Source organism: Rutidosis leptorrhynchoides, unplaced genomic scaffold, assembly GCF_046630445.1.
Source record: "Rutidosis leptorrhynchoides isolate AG116_Rl617_1_P2 unplaced genomic scaffold, CSIRO_AGI_Rlap_v1 contig62, whole genome shotgun sequence".
Taxonomy (NCBI): Eukaryota; Viridiplantae; Streptophyta; class Magnoliopsida; order Asterales; family Asteraceae; genus Rutidosis; species Rutidosis leptorrhynchoides.
Genome location: NW_027266840.1, coordinates 72234 through 89278, shown reverse-complemented (window position 1 = coordinate 89278; position 17045 = coordinate 72234). Strand labels below are relative to the sequence as shown.

The following is a 17045-nucleotide window of genomic DNA, read 5'->3' as shown; positions in this document are numbered from 1 at the left end:
TATCGAAAAAAGCACATCGCTCTTTGTATCGAAAAAAAAAAAGATTTAGAGAAACTTGTGTCTACTTGATTTTTTGCTTACGTGTCGTCTACGCGGCAAATAAAAATTGAAAACATACGCCTATTCATCTCCACCTCAGATTTAATTTGTCACATGTCACGAACCGGAATTAAAATCAAAATGAATCAAGCAACTAAACCAAACTGATCTAATTTCTTCATTCACGAACATAATAAACAACAATCAAAGAACATAATAAACAACAATCAAAAAACTGTGGGTACAACTTAAAAGAAAGTTTCAGATAATCGATTATAAGATTGATTAAATCGTAACAAGACTTGTACTAACTAGATCGAGACAAAAGGAGATAGAGAGGTAATATTTTGATATCATTATTACAACAAACCAATTGTACTTCCGTGAAGTTTTGCATTCTAGGAGATTGCGACCACATAACACTATTCGTGACACTTTTTTCGTGGTCTGGTATTTTTTCGATTGCTTATGAATATTTATGGTTTCTTTGTAAAACTGTGTAGTTTTTAAATTATGCCCCTCGTGTTTGATGTGATAGTACTCAATGGCCCTTGAACTTTATTTAACTTCATGGGTCCCTACAGCTACTTGACATGCGTGTCACGTGGCTTCTATCTTTCTCTCTCCATCAAAATTATTCCAAAATTTTAAACCTCCATAACTCCCTATACAAGTCAAGTCGTGAAAAGTCTATAAGACCATAAAATGTGGATCTCGATTTTATTTTTCGATTGAGGGTCACCCGATATTTTTCCGATTACGTACAAACATTTTATGATTTTTTTTCCTGACAATTGTACAAATTTTAAATTATAGTCGTTCGTCCCTCTATTTTGTGTTATATTACTCAATAGTACTTACATTTTACTTTTAAATTTATACCTCATGGCTCCATAATTTCCAATAGAAACAAGTGAGAAGATTATTAGGACAAAAGATATTTCAATTTATATTTCGAAGAACCGCCCCATATTTTTCGATTATGTACAAATATTATATAACTTCTTATAACTGAGTCTTGAAAATGCTATTACGGTAAAATTGTATTTTTTTTTCTTTCGAATTGGGATTGTCCAATATTTTTCCTACTACGTACAAAAAATGGTAATTTTAAGTTAAAGTCAGAACGATCCTTATAATTTATGTTATATTATTCAATGATATTTGTATTTTATTTTAAATTAGTGGGTCAAAAATTGAGGCGATTACGGGCTGTTTCCTCTCTTTCGACCAAATAATTCTGAAATTTTATGGCGCCATAATAATATCTGATAGATGTGTAGGCTTGATAATAATAGATTAGTTTTTGCAAAAAATTCACAAATTTTAAATTAAAATCAAAATGATATCTATAGTTTTTTGTTATATTATTCAATGCCTTCACACTTTATTATGAGATAATTAATTAGGTCCAAAAATCGACCCATTACATGTGGCATTCCTTTCTCTATCTCTCTCTACTTCCCGTCAAGATTATTTTGGAACTTCACTGTTTCATAATTTCTGATACAAGCCGAAGCCGAGTAGTGAGAAGGTTTTGAAAAAAAATAAAAATAAATTGTAAAGGTAGTTTACTTTTGTTTCTTTGGTATGAATGGTAGTTTACTTTATTTAGCACGAGACAGAGAGATACTGGACTTTGTAATTATTTATTTATGTTACTATATATATTTTAATGTATGCCTCAATATTTATAATTTTTTTATTCTTCTGAAATACAAATGGAGTCGTGACAGACGAGTACTCTTGACTGAGATTGTTTCGGTTTGGTGAGCTGAAGTGGTAGAAGGATTAGTTTGAATCGAATTAATTAATCAGGCTACATTTGATATCTTACGTACTCTTGAGTTGACTTCCGGAAAACAATCAAGTTTTTTACCATCTCCGTCTTTAATTAATTGTCATATTTTTTATATAAATTGTATATAAAAAATTATAGACGGAGGGAGTAGTTTCTAGTCTATTTCCTACGCAATGAACGATAAATCAAGATTACTGATATCTCCAAAGAGAAAATTAACTTACATACACCGATCTCCATCCATATCTTATCTGTTGTGATCCCTAATGTATGTTTTGGCATGTGCCATTTTTATAAAGTGATGCTTAACACCGATGTTAACAGAGTTAGGGACGTTAAGTTGACGTTATATATCTCCTCTAACACACGTTAACAGTCAACTTGCTAACTCTTCAACTGTTGCTCTGCGTTACTTTTTTTTTTGATTGAAAAGTAAAAGAGTAACAGTTACGATGAAAAGAAGCAAAGATAAAAAGGAAAAACAATGGTAAATAAAGTTCTACCAATTATAATGATACCAATACAATGTATAATTAAGATTATAATTACTACATTCGTATCACAATACGTGATGTTTTGTATTTTTAAATACATCTTAATATATATGTATTTAGTGAAAGTTATTGACTACATATATATAACCGAATGAATCTAAAATTACAAAATATTATGAATTGTGATACGGAGCGAGTAAGATTTAACCATTACAACGCATTTTTAAATTAGAAACCCAAATAGAATACATAGCTCTTTAAAAATGGCAATTGCTATTCCGACTACAAAATTGCTGAATTCACTAAAAACAACCTTACGACGGAATTTTTCTGTCAATAAATATTTTCAATGATAAAAAATCTCATTATAAAATTTTATTTTTAGTGGATTTAACAATTTTTATAGTGGGAATAACATTACCCATCGGATAATAAAAACTTAGGTATTACACATTTTTTTGATAGTCGGTATTACACACATTTATATTTTTAAAAACTTTGATACGTATAAAACACATTGACGTCGCACAAATATAAAAATCAAAATAAATAAAAACATAGACAGAGACATATATTTTGTGAACCACTATACATTCTTCCATTTATTACTAGTAATTGCTTAAAATATGGTTGCAATACATTTGCTTTTATACGAGGCTTCGAGAGGCATCACATCTTTTTCATTCATCGGATTCCTCAAACGCCGCGCTACAAAATAAATAAATAAATACTACTTGTATAATTGAATAAATATCATTTAGCTTTTCATACATAATTTTAACACATAAATCATTTTTATTTTTTCTTTTTATTATTAAATTATTAATTTTATGGACTGACAATTAAAGCGAGTGATTAATTTTTGCTATCGAGTGAAAATATCAGAGACCTAAAAAAATTATTAGTTTTGTGGGGATAGATAGGAAGTGGAAAGCTGAGTGGAGGGAAAAAGGGAAAAACATATGCTGTTTTATGGTCATATTTTCATATTATCTATGTGTATATTGTGATTAAGCATTATTAGTTTTGATCGACGTTAAATTAACAGTGTAACATGAAAAAGTAATTTACTATTCAAAATTGAATTATATTTTAATTAATTAAATTATTTGTTCGCTATTCAGTTTCAGGTTGCTAAGCTAATAAGCCATATGACAGGAATGAAATAATTAATGAGTTCTTTTTGGATTATACCCTAAACATAAAAAGACATATATAATGTGCACGTTGATGAATGTTCTAAACTCAAATTTTTACCGCTCTCTACCCAGAAAAATTTTTTGATGGGAAATTCCGACCAAATTGTACTAAGGAGTTTTTTGTAAGCGAAATAATATTTATCACATTTTCATTATGCAACTCTACGTACAAGAAATTCAATGTTTACTTTCGACGAGATGTGAGAATTATATGCATGCTCAAGATTCAAGGAGTTAGAATAATTATAAATTTGGAGGAGTTTTAAGTCGCGTTATTGTTTGCCCGGTTAAAAAACACGAATGACAAGAAATAACAATATTATTTTTGTTTTCTCATGAAAACGTAAATTAGTTATTGTAAATTTGTAATCTATAATATAATATTTTTTTATGGTCAATGTCCGAAACGAGATTATTAGGAGCAATCTTAAAGTTGTACTTATAGATGAGAAGATAAAAGAGGGTAGACTTAGGTGGTTCGGGCATATGAGACGAAAGCCTATAGATGCTCCGATTAGGAAGTATGAGACAAAGATATAAGAACAGAGAGGAGAGGGAGGGGAGACATAGACTCACATGGGAGAGAATAATTATGAAGGATTTAGAGTTATTAAATATTTCAGAAGACTTAGTAGAGGAGAGAGGGGAGTGGAGACGTAGTATTCATATAGCAAATGCTTTATAGATAATTTAGTTAGGGATGATAGGTCTATTGTTAGGTTTATTTATAGAGTATATATTTTAATTATAAGTTAGTGCTAGTTATATATGTCTTTATGTTCATTAGATGATTTCCTATATATATATATATATCATATTACATGTATTATATATGTTTCGGAACACGGTATGTGAGCTACACATAATCCTTGTGTTTAAAAGTTGAGGATTCATATAGCCGACTCCACACGGTAAAAATTGAGGCTTGTTGTTGTTGGTCAATCTATGATATAATTATGTATCAAATAGTAATCTAATGTTATCGGTGCCGGTATAACGCATGGATAACCACATTAGTATTAATTAAACTAATACAAAATCTTCGCACCTTCTATTACATCGCGTGGATATATATAGATCGTGAAGTGTTAGTAATTGAGCATTACCGTATACAACATCATGTGAATATATCTGATTTAGTTATGATATTATGTGCAACATGTTGGCACTACGAGTGTTAAAATCTGAGGTTGTGGGCTTCCAATACGTTTGGCCCACTTGTATTCATGGCCCACTCGGGTCCTTTCCACCAACCTTTCTCCTTCCGTCAGCCAAAAGCCATGCCTTTCTCTGTTGATGCAAAACCGGTTCACGCCACCACCATCATCACCATGCTTCTTCTTCTCCAACACGCCATCTCCACCATGCCTCTGATTTTCTGGAATCTCAATCACCACCATGCTTGTAGGACGTGTCTTACACCACCATCACACTCAATTTTCAATATATAGTGTATGTTGTTGCGTTGTTTGAGTTAGAGAATTCAATTCTCTCTATTGTAATTCAATGTAGAATCAATTGAATTATTATTCTCTCAATTTTCGTTCTTCAATCCGTAAATTTCAACATGGTACCAGAGCCTTTAGGTTCAATTTTTTGATCCTAATTTATTTTTCAAATCATTTTTCATCTTCTTCGTCTCACACATCTGAAATTCATGGCTTCAGATGTTAATATTTAGTTGAGAGAGCCTCAATTTCGTTAGATTTCACTTTCATTTTTCGTTTTCATAGCTCAGCTCTCTCAAATCTCTCTGAGTGTGTGTGTGCGCGTAAAATGGCGGCTATTGGTACTCTGTCTCATTCAACCTCTCTTCTTCAACCAAAAAAAAAAAAACCTCAGTCTCTGTGAAAACCCAGAAACCCAGACAGCATCAACGGCGGCTGTGATTGAACCGATGAATTCATTTCATTAGATTCTCAAAGAAGCACCAAACCCATTATCGTCATTGATAATTATGACAATTTCACTTATAATCTTTGCCGGTATTTTGGAGAGCTTGGGTGCAACTTTGAGGTATACCAAAATGATGAGTTGAGCGTCGAGGAGCTGAGAAGGAAAAATCCAAGAGGCGTGCTTATATCCCAGGGCCTGGTGAACCTCAAAATTCAGGAATATCTCTGCAGACTGTATTGGAATTGGGGCCAGAGATACCTTTGTTTGGCGTATGTATGGGTTTGCAGTGTATTGGTGAGGCTTTTGGAGGAAAAATCGTGCGTTCTCCTTATGGTGTAATGCATGGTAAAAGTTCACTTGTATACTACGATGAGAAGGGTGAAGATGGCTTGTTTGCCGATTTACCAAACCCTTTTACAGCTGGGAGATATCACAACCTTGTGATCGAGAAAGACAGCTTCCCTAATGATCAGCTTGAAGTCACTGCATGGATCGAAGATGGCTTGATAATGGCTGCTCGTCACAAAAAGTATAAACACCTACAGGGCGTCCAATTCCATCCGAAAAGCATAATCACAACCGAAGGAAAGATGATCGTGCGCAAACTTTATCAGAATGGTAGAAAGAAGCGAGAATTCTCACAACAAAATGATGCCGAATTACATCTTCTAGTATTCAAAGCAACAATTTCGAAGGTCTAGAACCAAAGAATTCATGGAGGAGTTGGCTGTCGGTGCCGCTGTCAGCATGATTGGACAATTCGGTGTTGGTTTCTACTCGGCTTGCTCGAGCTCCAATTTCAATGAGTTCGGCCAGGTTTATTCTCTTCAATTTTGAGATTGTTGTTACTGTTTCTGCTTGGTTAGATCATCTTGTTATTAGTCTAGCCGAATTGCATAGCTTGTTTATTGTGGAGATTTGGCTGTTATTAGCTTGTTTGTTTACTGCTGCGTTCCCTCTGCCCATCTGTTTGGGTTCTCTTTGATGTCTTGTACGTTTGAAGTATGGAGAGTGTTTCCTGTGTTGGATTTTCTAACCAAGGGGCAAGAGATCCATTCTCACTTAACTGGTCAAAGGCAAAACGTGTGCTGAAGAATTTGAGGATCAGGGCTAAACCCACTAAATAGGAGTACAAGATTACAGGACTGAGTGACAAGCCATGCAAAGAGCAAACGTTTGAATTAAAGAAGAGAGGTTCCAATGGTGACGAGCGAGTATGTTTGAACTACAAACATGGAGAGGATCATGAGAGCCTAAGCTCTGAGAGATAGCAGCATTGCTGAATATATGTCTAGCAAGAAGACAATAGAGATCAACCCGGAAAATGCCATCATGGACGAGCTGAGAAAGAGGGCTGATGCCGACAAGAATGACAAATCTGTCAAGGATCTAGTGCTGCTTCTCTTCGAGACTGCTCTTCTCACTTCTGAATTCAGCCTCGATGAACCAAACACATTCGGTAATAGAATCCACAGGATGTTGAAAGCTTGGACTGAGCATTGATGACTATGATGATGCGGCAACAGAAAGCTCTCAGCAGATATGCACCATATTGGCAACTCTGGTAGCTCTCACGACTGTGTGGCTGCGAGATCTCAGCCTGCTTCTGTTGGCCTGTGAGCATGTATGCTGCTGATCCTCGTCACGGACGCTCGCTGACTGCTTCTGATTCTGATTGAGCAGGTTGTTTTGGCTATTTGGAGGTATGTTCTGTCTCTGTCAGCTTGGACACATAATAGTACTACTGCCTCATCTTCTCTGCTGGTTATCTATGCCTGAGACTTTGTGATTGTTTATCATATCCATACCGATTGAGATAGAGGTTTATGCAAAGTCTTGACTGATTGAGTGACTATCGACTACACTGGATTGTATCTTGCCGCCTCATGTGTAAGGTAATTATTTGATAGCAGTATGGTAAGCATCGAATGGATAGTTTAGTAAAACAAGATAATGTGATCATCAGAGAATGACACCCTTGTCGATTCAACTTCCTGATGCATGTCCGCTGCTACAATAATTGAAGCAAGTGCCCGAGTGTTTGTTTGAAGCCCTTTCACAAGCTTAGGTCAGCTTCTTCTTTCGGTTTCATCATGATCATATGCAAGCTCGGCTCTCCGATTTCTCTACGTACCAGCTTGAGGGGGATGTTAAAATTTGGGGTTGTGGGCTTCCAATACGTTTGGCCCACTTGTATTCATGGCCCACTCGGGTCCTTTCCACCAACCTTTCTCCTTCCGTCAGCCAAAAGCCATGCCTTTCTCTGTTGATGCAAAACCGGTTCACGCCACCACCATCATCACCATGCTTCTTCTTCTCCAACACGCCATCTCCACCATGCCTCTGATTTCCTAGAATTCTCAATCACCACCATGCTTGTAGGACGTGTCTTACACCACCATCACACTCAATTTTCAATATATAGTGTATGTTGTTGCGTTGTTTGAGTTAGAGAATTCAATTCTCTCTATTGTAATTCAATGTAGAATCAATTGAATTATTATTCTCTCAATTTTCGTTCTTCAATCCGTAAATTTCAACAACGAGGATGAAGAATAATTAATATTTTATGTAATTATTTTCATATTATACAGCAATTTTCCAAAATAAATAAGTAGCTGGAACTTGTATGTTTTCGTGCTTTGCAGTAGACATATATGTAAAGACGTGCTACGAACCTAACCAAAATATTTTGTTTTTATATTTAATTTGCACATGTCATTCACATACATAATGGGAAAAATTGGTTAAAGATAAATGCTTCATTAGTTCTCACAGGTACTTTACTTGTGGGCAACACGTAGACCGTAGCATTATGATAATAAGTAATTGAGAAAAAGTATACTTTCGTCCTTCACGTTTGCACTTTTAACATTTTCGGTTCTTTTATTTTTTTGTTAGTCTAAAAAGTTCTACGTTTTTTGTTAGCGACCATACATACTCTTCTATCGTTAACTTTGCATATGATGCATTAATATGGTATCTAATGGCGCCTAATCAGCTAACAGACCAATATATTTGTGACACGTATCATCTGACTCATTAAAGAAATTGACACATCACTTACTTTGCATCTGACATGTCGAAATTTTTTATGAGTCGGATGAGACATGTGACACATATAATAGTTCGTTAGCTGACTAAGCGTGAACGAGCACCACGGGATGCTACATAGGTGCCACGTAGGAGAAGTTAAAGGTGGATGGGTAATTTGGTCCCTAGCGAAAACCGTGAGGTTTTTAGGCTAACGAAAAAATATGAAAAACTAAAAAGGTGTTGCAAATAAAACGTAAGAGATGAAAGTATGCATTTTCTCATAAGTAATTGGCTCGCTACTTGCTTATGTTGTCTATCAAAAACCTAACCCTAGATCACTTGAAATTCTCCAACAAAAACATTAACTCTCTCTCACTCCCTCCCTCCCTCCCCGTTTCTGAGTGAGTATATTATTAATTGGCTAATTAGTTATTTACCCTTAATTTTAGGGTTTCGAGATGGGTTCAAAAACATCAGCATCTATTGCACTTTTCCTTACACTCAACATTATCTTCATGATTTCCACGGTCAGATCAGCATCTACACCAGGAGTTATATGCCCTATTGATGTCCGTAAGCTTATTAATTCTTGCCCTCAACCGGCCGACATGTCCCAATGCTGCTCAATCATTAAAGATCTCACTGACGACCAGGCTGCCGTTTGCTTCTGCCCTATCCTTCAAACAATACCTGAACTCGACCCTGAGAACCTCCAGGGTTCACTTAAGTCGATACTCAAAGACTGCTCAAAGAATCTCCCTGAGTGTAGCATCGGAAATTCATAAGTTTTTAAAGTCCAACTTTTATTAATGGCCTATATATGTGTGTGTGTCGTGAGTGATCTATAATAGAGAGTGAATGTTGGTTGCATTATTTCTTATGATCGAATATGATTGTTCTGATTTGTTTTGTGATATTGAATAATGTAAGTGTTGTGAAAAGAGGGTTTTTCTTTTTTTTCCTCTTTTGCATTCTCTTTTGAATTCTATATTTAATTTAATTTAATTTTGATTATCTACGCAAGCGATTTTACATTAAGTTGAATGATTAGCAGCATGCCAATTTATTATGGATTAATATTCACAAGTTAATCATAAGTCACTTATAACATCACCAAATAACTATACATGTTCCCCTAGTATTTCACTTGTAGATCAGAAAACTACCTTGGACGAAGTTAAAGAATCCAAATGAACTAGCTAGAAGGAAACCCGGGGCTAAAAAGAAACAGGTCGATACTTAAAATGACGGACTGACATCCAGATATTGGAACAAACGGACGTTTTGATGTTTGACTGTCGGACCTCATGTCAGCCATGGCTTTGATCTGAGACATCCCTCAGACGAACTTACTATTCATCAAACTCATTCGTTGAACTTATTAAAATATAAAGATAACTTTGTCATTTATTCATATATTTTGTCTGATGAATTTGATGTGTTTATGGAACAATGGGTTCCTTAATCATGCCTTGACATTACTATATCAAAAATGGAAGACTTGAGCATGAAACAAACTACATGTAACTTGAGCAATATGTGTTCCTAACTTTCAAGCACAAAAATATTACCTCGATCCCAAAAATACGTATCCTTTGGAAAGGAGATATAATATTATTAACACGTACGATAAGGGAAATCTAGCTCTATCATATATAATAGTAGCGCAAAAGGAAGCAACACCATGCATATGCTACTACAGAGTAGCCAATTTGTAAAAGATCTCATCGAGATTTTAAAGGTAGTGAGTGACAAATGCAGAGTTCCAAAGAACAAAGTGTTCGAAAATATAGAAGCAATGATACACACAAGCACAAACAATGTCAAAGTGGAATTTCTCACATTTCGAATTCTGATACGCAGGGACAAACACACAAGGCAAGCACATGCTAATATAGAGAGTAGCCATTTGTATTTCTCGTCTTTGACTAAAAAATCATCCCTCAATCAAGTAATAATTTGTCCAAATCTAATTAGTTCCTATCCATTTCTTGGGTGATTGAATCTCTTAAAAATATATACTAAATACTCTCTCCGTCTTTGAATAGATGTCGTTTTAACTTTTTATATTCATTCAAAAATTTATGTATCTAGTCATTATTATTATCTTGATACGAATGAATCTAAAAAAGTCAAAATACATCTATCTATTTATAGACAGAGGTAGTAATAATGATTAAATAAATCAATGGATAATTTTGATTACTTAAGTAATCTTAAGGTGTTAAAGTATGACTCATACAAAAAATTTCTCGAATTCTAATTTGAATACTTAAAATTAAGATGTTAAGTATGACTCATACGAAAATTTCTCTTAAAAAAGATGTTATACCCACCTTGTATGCTTTGAGAATCTTGTTCTCTGATATTCGTTTTATATATGGATGCGGCAACACTAATTTGTTGTGCCCTCCAAATTCCTATTTTTTTATTTTTTACTTCTTATATATAGAGGGAACACTTTATTAAGTTAAAATGGTCGAGTAAAATCATATCAGTTTATCGATAATCCCAAATGAAACTCACCTAGCCCTTCAAACTAGGACAAAACCGTCGGTATTATTGTAAGAAACTTTAGAAACTAAAATCCCCTAACAAGAGGAAGAAACAGATTTCGCAGCAAGATTTTCGAAATTTAACATTTGATCCCTGATTTTATGAAGAAGATGAAGTTCATGCCCGAAACTCTTAAAAGTTGCATTTAGGTCCCTATTTTATTGCCAAAAACATAGAGTTTTGGACACGAAATGATTTATGGGCTTTAGAAGCTTTTGAGAGATTGTGATGCTGTGATATGACTAAAAAAGATGAAAAGATGAGAGTTTAGATTAAAAAGCACTAAACATAACATAAACTAACTAAACTAATTTATTCATAACTACGACATAAAAAAAAACGTTTTTACTCAAAAAATCTACATTGTGTAGAATCTTTGAAACCTAGATTTTTCTATTGCAGCTGCCGATAACAATGGGAAGGTTTTTATAGCCAATTTCTACTCTTTTTCACTTTTTCATACCCAATCATATAATTCTAGCATTTTTATTATAATTAATAGATGTATATAAGTTCCTTGGACACCACTTCCTCAATCTCAGTCGTTAATCCCGATCTGTAGTAGTTTTTCTACATTTTTGACAATTTAGTCCCTGCAAAATTGTAGTTTTGCAGTTTGGTCCTTCTATTTTCTGCAATCTTCAAAACAGTCCCTCCTTCAGTCCGATTTTTTCTTCAATGACTTCAATCACGAAACGAACACCCAACAGCTCCCCCTTCGTTGATGGATTGAAGCTTCATGCTCCCCCTTAATTTAAAGGATCAATATTCCATTTAAACAAAAACAAACGAAATTTTTCAAAAATCAATCAAAGTCTAACCAGTCATTTTCGTTTCCTCTACACTAATTTTTGGCATCTTTGGCCCTTCACTATTATTTCTTCTTCAAAATAAACTAAACTGCCAAAGAAAAATAAATGTTCAATCTTTTTTTCAACATTTTTTCAAAAAGTCGAAATTTTTGAATTTTTGGAATATTGATCACTTTTTTCTTCGTTAATATGCTCCAAGATCGAAACCCAAGGCTCTGGATACCACTGTAAGAAACCTTAGAACCGGTCCCCTAACAAAGAGGAAGAACCAGTCATATTCTAATACAATCTGATACAGCAAGAAGCTAACACAAATCAACAAAAAATCACACAAAATCAAAAAATGCCTAAAGCAGGATTCAAAACCCTAAAACGGAATCATAACAATCACATTCATTCATTTCATTTAATGCTTAACAAACTGATTTAATAAAAGGGGTAAGCGTTTTTTATCCTAAAACTAATTTAGGTGATAGCAGAATTTTGATTTTATCAAGAAGAATGCTATTGATATGAAATAAAAACAAAAACAAGATAAAAGGGAGCTTCTTTGATTTTCATTGTGTATTTCGGCTCAATGTTTTCTGAGTTCATAAAGTGCTTATATAATGCACGATAAACCCTACTCACTTTCAAGAAAAAAATACAGATGGTATTTCTTATTTTTCTAAAAAAAAAATAGAAAAGCAAAAGCAAAAGCATGTAAGGGACATCTATGCTAGCTGCCAAATTTGCAAAACTGCCCATATTTTGCCTTGCCCACCACTTCTTTTTCACTTTTCAGATGAAATGGTAATTGGTAGAAAACTGCAGTAGAAACTTCCTCCAATTCAAAATTTGCAGATCAGATCAAAACAAGCCTTAACAGTTGACTTTTGATTTAGCCATGAAAATAGATAACCACCATTACAGAAATTTACTCTACTCTACTGAATAAAACTGCACTTTTACTTTTCTTTAACTTGAAATAAAACAGGAAAAAACTTCTTGACTTGTTTAAACTAGAACTGAAATGCTATAACTCTAATGGCCATTTTCATTTCCTTGAGTTCAAATCATGCATACACCTTCGTCACAACGTCATAAGACATATTTTGATTCATCTGAACCAAAACGGGCAAGAAATCTCCACTCTACAGAAAACCCCTAATTTTTTATAGTCACATATGAACAATCAACAACTTTAGTAGCCATTTTATTCTAGAGTAGATAAACGATAAAATTGACTTAACCAATGGATTTAGAGCACCAATTTCAAGCTAAATGGACCCTGGAATCGACCAGTTTCATCAAATATAGTGAAAATTAGAGAATACCCGAAATTTCTAAAAGTGAACAGTAGAACCCTAATCGATTGGAGCTTTTTGTTCTGATGAATTTCAGCAAAATTGAGCGTCATGGATGGATACAAGACCTTCTCACGATCATTTCCATATGTTGAACGAGCTCCGTTGAACGAGCTCAGTCGACTGTAGCTCCGGCGAGCTTGTTTTGCTTAAATCTGCCCGACTCCCTGACTTTTGAACCAATTACACCAAGGTTCCTCGCCTTTTTCTTGCGTGCAGTTTCATCCAACTCTGTAACTTTGCTGTAGAATCTTGAATCAATTATGCTTGATGCTGTGATGCATAGTTTTGCTTCCAAAACCTTGTTTAGCTCCATTAGAACCTTCATAGACCATTTCCCAACTTGAGTGGCTAAAACAGATAGTTTCCTTCCATTTTCTTTCTTCTTCAAATTAAACTTCATCTTTGATTTTCTTCCTAACTTCACTTCCAAGCAAATCATGTTTTCAAACAATTGTGACCAAGCGAGATTTCTGAAACAATCTATTCCAATAATTATAGATAGATATCATTCACGACTCTATTATCGGGACGAATTACAACAAAAATCATTAACATGGGACACGACTAAAATACATGCCGGAAAAAAATACAAAAAGATAGACAACAATGACTAACGAAATGATAAGCAGAATATATACTCATTACTATAAAACTTCAGCCCCAAATTCCTATTAATTAGAAGATGATCATAAATACGTATAGGGAAAAAAATTCTATCAATTCTTTTTACAAAAATTATGTTTGTTGATTTTTAAAAAATTATATTTGTTGATTATTTTCGCCGTTTGTTAATACAATTTTTTTTAGTTTTTTTTCATAAATATATACCTTATATTAATATATCTAGATTTGTTGAATCCTAAAAATAGAAAAAGAAAGAAAAAAAATAATTGCAAACAACCACATAGTTTTTCGTAAATTACTTTTCTTTAATACCACGTGCTATTTTTTTAATCTGGGTACAGAAAATTGTGAGTTTGTGACTCCTTTTTTTCCTTTATATATGGCACCATTCATCACTAATAAGATTAAGCTACCTATTTAGAGCAAAACCTAAGTAGCCAACACATCCATCCACTTGCAACTTTGCTAACTATAAAGTGTGATGATAAGATTACTATTACTGGCTTTTGAAACAGATAGAGCTAATTGGCTTTATTGATGACCTTTCTATCTTTGTTCTTGATCCGAAAATATCCATCATGTTTCAGGTACCAGATTGCTCCTTCAGCGGCGTCTTGCGCGGCCAAATTCTTCTTCGTTCGAGGATTACCGACGCTTTCCAACACCTTACCAGAGCCAGCCACCGCCATCTCGACTATAACCTTGAACGTGTACCTAGATATTCAACAGTATAACAAAATGAGGCTTCATGAAGATATCTAAATGGGAGGAATAAATCTGTTTGATGAGTTTGTTGGTAGTTTGTACTTACAATCTCAAGTGACAAGGCCCTTCCTCTTTGAAAACATGGAAGATAGGGAGTTTCCACTTGTTTGCGACACAGACATCATGTAATAATGATTTCGCTGTTTCCCTTGGATTACCTAACATACCAAAATTGTTAGGCCATTGTTGATGAGATCTTCTAAACACGATTGTGAGGGACAACTTGTCTAGACATAAATAAAGCTTCTAAACACAATTCATTCGTTTTATTATCTTTCTCAAAACTCTGATGACAATCCCCATCACGGGCATCACCCAAACTTCTTCTAAAGCATATATAGATTAGACATGATATATACTGTTTGAACATTATCCCAAACGTGGAATTATTTGGGACTCATTATTTTTCTCAAAACTCTGATGACAATCCCCATCACAGGCATCACCCACACTTCTTCTAAAGCATATATAGATTAGACATAATATATACTGTTTGAACATTTTCCAAACGTGTGGGATTCATATATAAAGGATTCCTCTTCTGTGTTAAAACCAAATACCACGGAAACTTGAATTGCAAGATGTACACTTCACTACACATTTCTAGGCAGTGCTATAACAAAGAGAATTTCTCTCGTATGTTGTAACTGTTGCGGCAAATTGATTCGTTGGTTACTGGAGTTCCAGAGAGAAACTGTGAAAAGGTTTTAAGGAGAGTGAGAGGGGGAAGGGGGAAGAAGAATGAAAAAGGGTTTTACTTCATGTTTTTTTTTTGATAACGAAAAGTCCACAAAGACAACACCGATATGACAATGTTAAAAACACCGAGCCAACAATGACTCTATGAAAACAAGCCCGATACAATGCAATATAACAGAAAACAAACTCTACGCTGGCTTGAAAAAAATTTCTCAACCATAGCCAAAGATCAATGCATTAGCGAAAAAGCTTATGAGGACATAAACTTGAACCGAGCTCGAACCATCAAAACCCGGAAAGAACAGCAGCTCAACCAGTTGAAGACAAAAATTTAACTTGATTGAAAGATACGAAATCGACATTTTTGTGGTTCTGTCAATAAAAATCAGCTCAATAAACAGAGTTTGCCCGTAAAATCAGCTCAATACACTACTATTAAGCTCAAATGCAATATCAGGGGTAGTAAAATTACTTCCAGGCAGCTCACAATTTACCATTACAAGCCAAACATCAGCTCAGAATGGATTCATTTCATCTTAAAAAACACAACTTTCAGTAAAATCAAACAGAAAAACTTATAATTTCGTAGGTACCTTCCTTTTCTTTAGCCTTGTTGTCAATGTCAGACTCTAATGGTAATAATGGCTTCTTCTGATTAGGGTCAACATATTTGGTTTTGCAAACATCAATCTGCTTCACTTCTTCTTCTTTCACCTTCCAGATTCTTTCTTTAACGCTTGGTGGTTGTGTTGCCAACATTGGCGAAAACCCAGTCTGGAAAACAAACAACACAAGCTCAGCTCAGAAATTACAAAATACCCATTTGGGGGTTTGATTAGTATTACCTTGTGGCGGTCGGTGGCGGTGGTTATGGTGGTCGGATTGACGAATTTGCAGGCCATTCACTACCACTCTCACTCTCTCTCTAGCTGATTGCTTAGTGTAAGATTTTTGTTTGTTTCTTTAATGAGTATTTACTAACAGACTAAACAGAAACGGCTACAAAAACTTTGGGTGTACGTTATTTCTGTGCTACCACTTACGTGGAAGTAACACGTGGACTTAAAATCCACCGCTCAAATATCAATGGACAATTGATGACATGGTTCACACGTGTCATTGTGTCAATACAAAGGAATATGCATTCTGTCACCATGTCAAGTAAGATTAGCGGTGAAACCAGACTTGTTGGCATGTTGGTTATCGAAAAGAGGTATCATTCTGGACTATTTTCTTCGTGTAATTTAAAACCGATAAAAAATAAGATAGTGTTGAAAAATACTATCTCAATGTATCAGAATAGATATCGTTTTTTATGTTTTTACTCGTACCATTATCACTAATGTAGTGATATAATTCTTACTTTACAATTAACCTTCTGTTTTTTTCTAGTTAAACAATGATTCATGAGAAAGTATTATCGAAAGAGATTTAATGGAGGAATAAATATGAAAAATGTGTATTAAAAGTATTAAAAACAACAACTATTTAAAAATAAAAAGTACCATAAAAAACGACATCTAATCTAATACGGAGAAAGTACTTAGTAACACTTTTTTTCTGTTTTCGTTTTCTTTCCATATGGAAGCACACGATTCTAACATGATGGTAAGCTATAGGTAAACCAGCACACGATTCTAACATGATGGTAAGCTATAGGTAAACCAGCACACGATTCTAACATGATGGTAAGCTATAGGTAAACCAGCACAAGCTCATGAGAAATTGTAAGAAAGAAACGTGCCAAAAATATCAACCAGATTCTAAACAGACTG

General features: G+C 34.3%; 1 protein-coding gene across 1 annotated transcript; it reads left to right on the top strand.

Annotated features, from left to right (window-relative positions):
• The first annotated feature begins 5309 nt into the window (after positions 1-5309).
• Positions 5310-6101, top strand: LOC139884903 (anthranilate synthase beta subunit 1, chloroplastic-like). The gene is given in 4 exon segments (XM_071868869.1): positions 5310-5322; positions 5449-5613; positions 5616-6028; positions 6030-6101. Coding segments are annotated over 4 exon segments (663 nt in total).
• The last annotated feature ends 10944 nt before the right edge of the window (positions 6102-17045 follow it).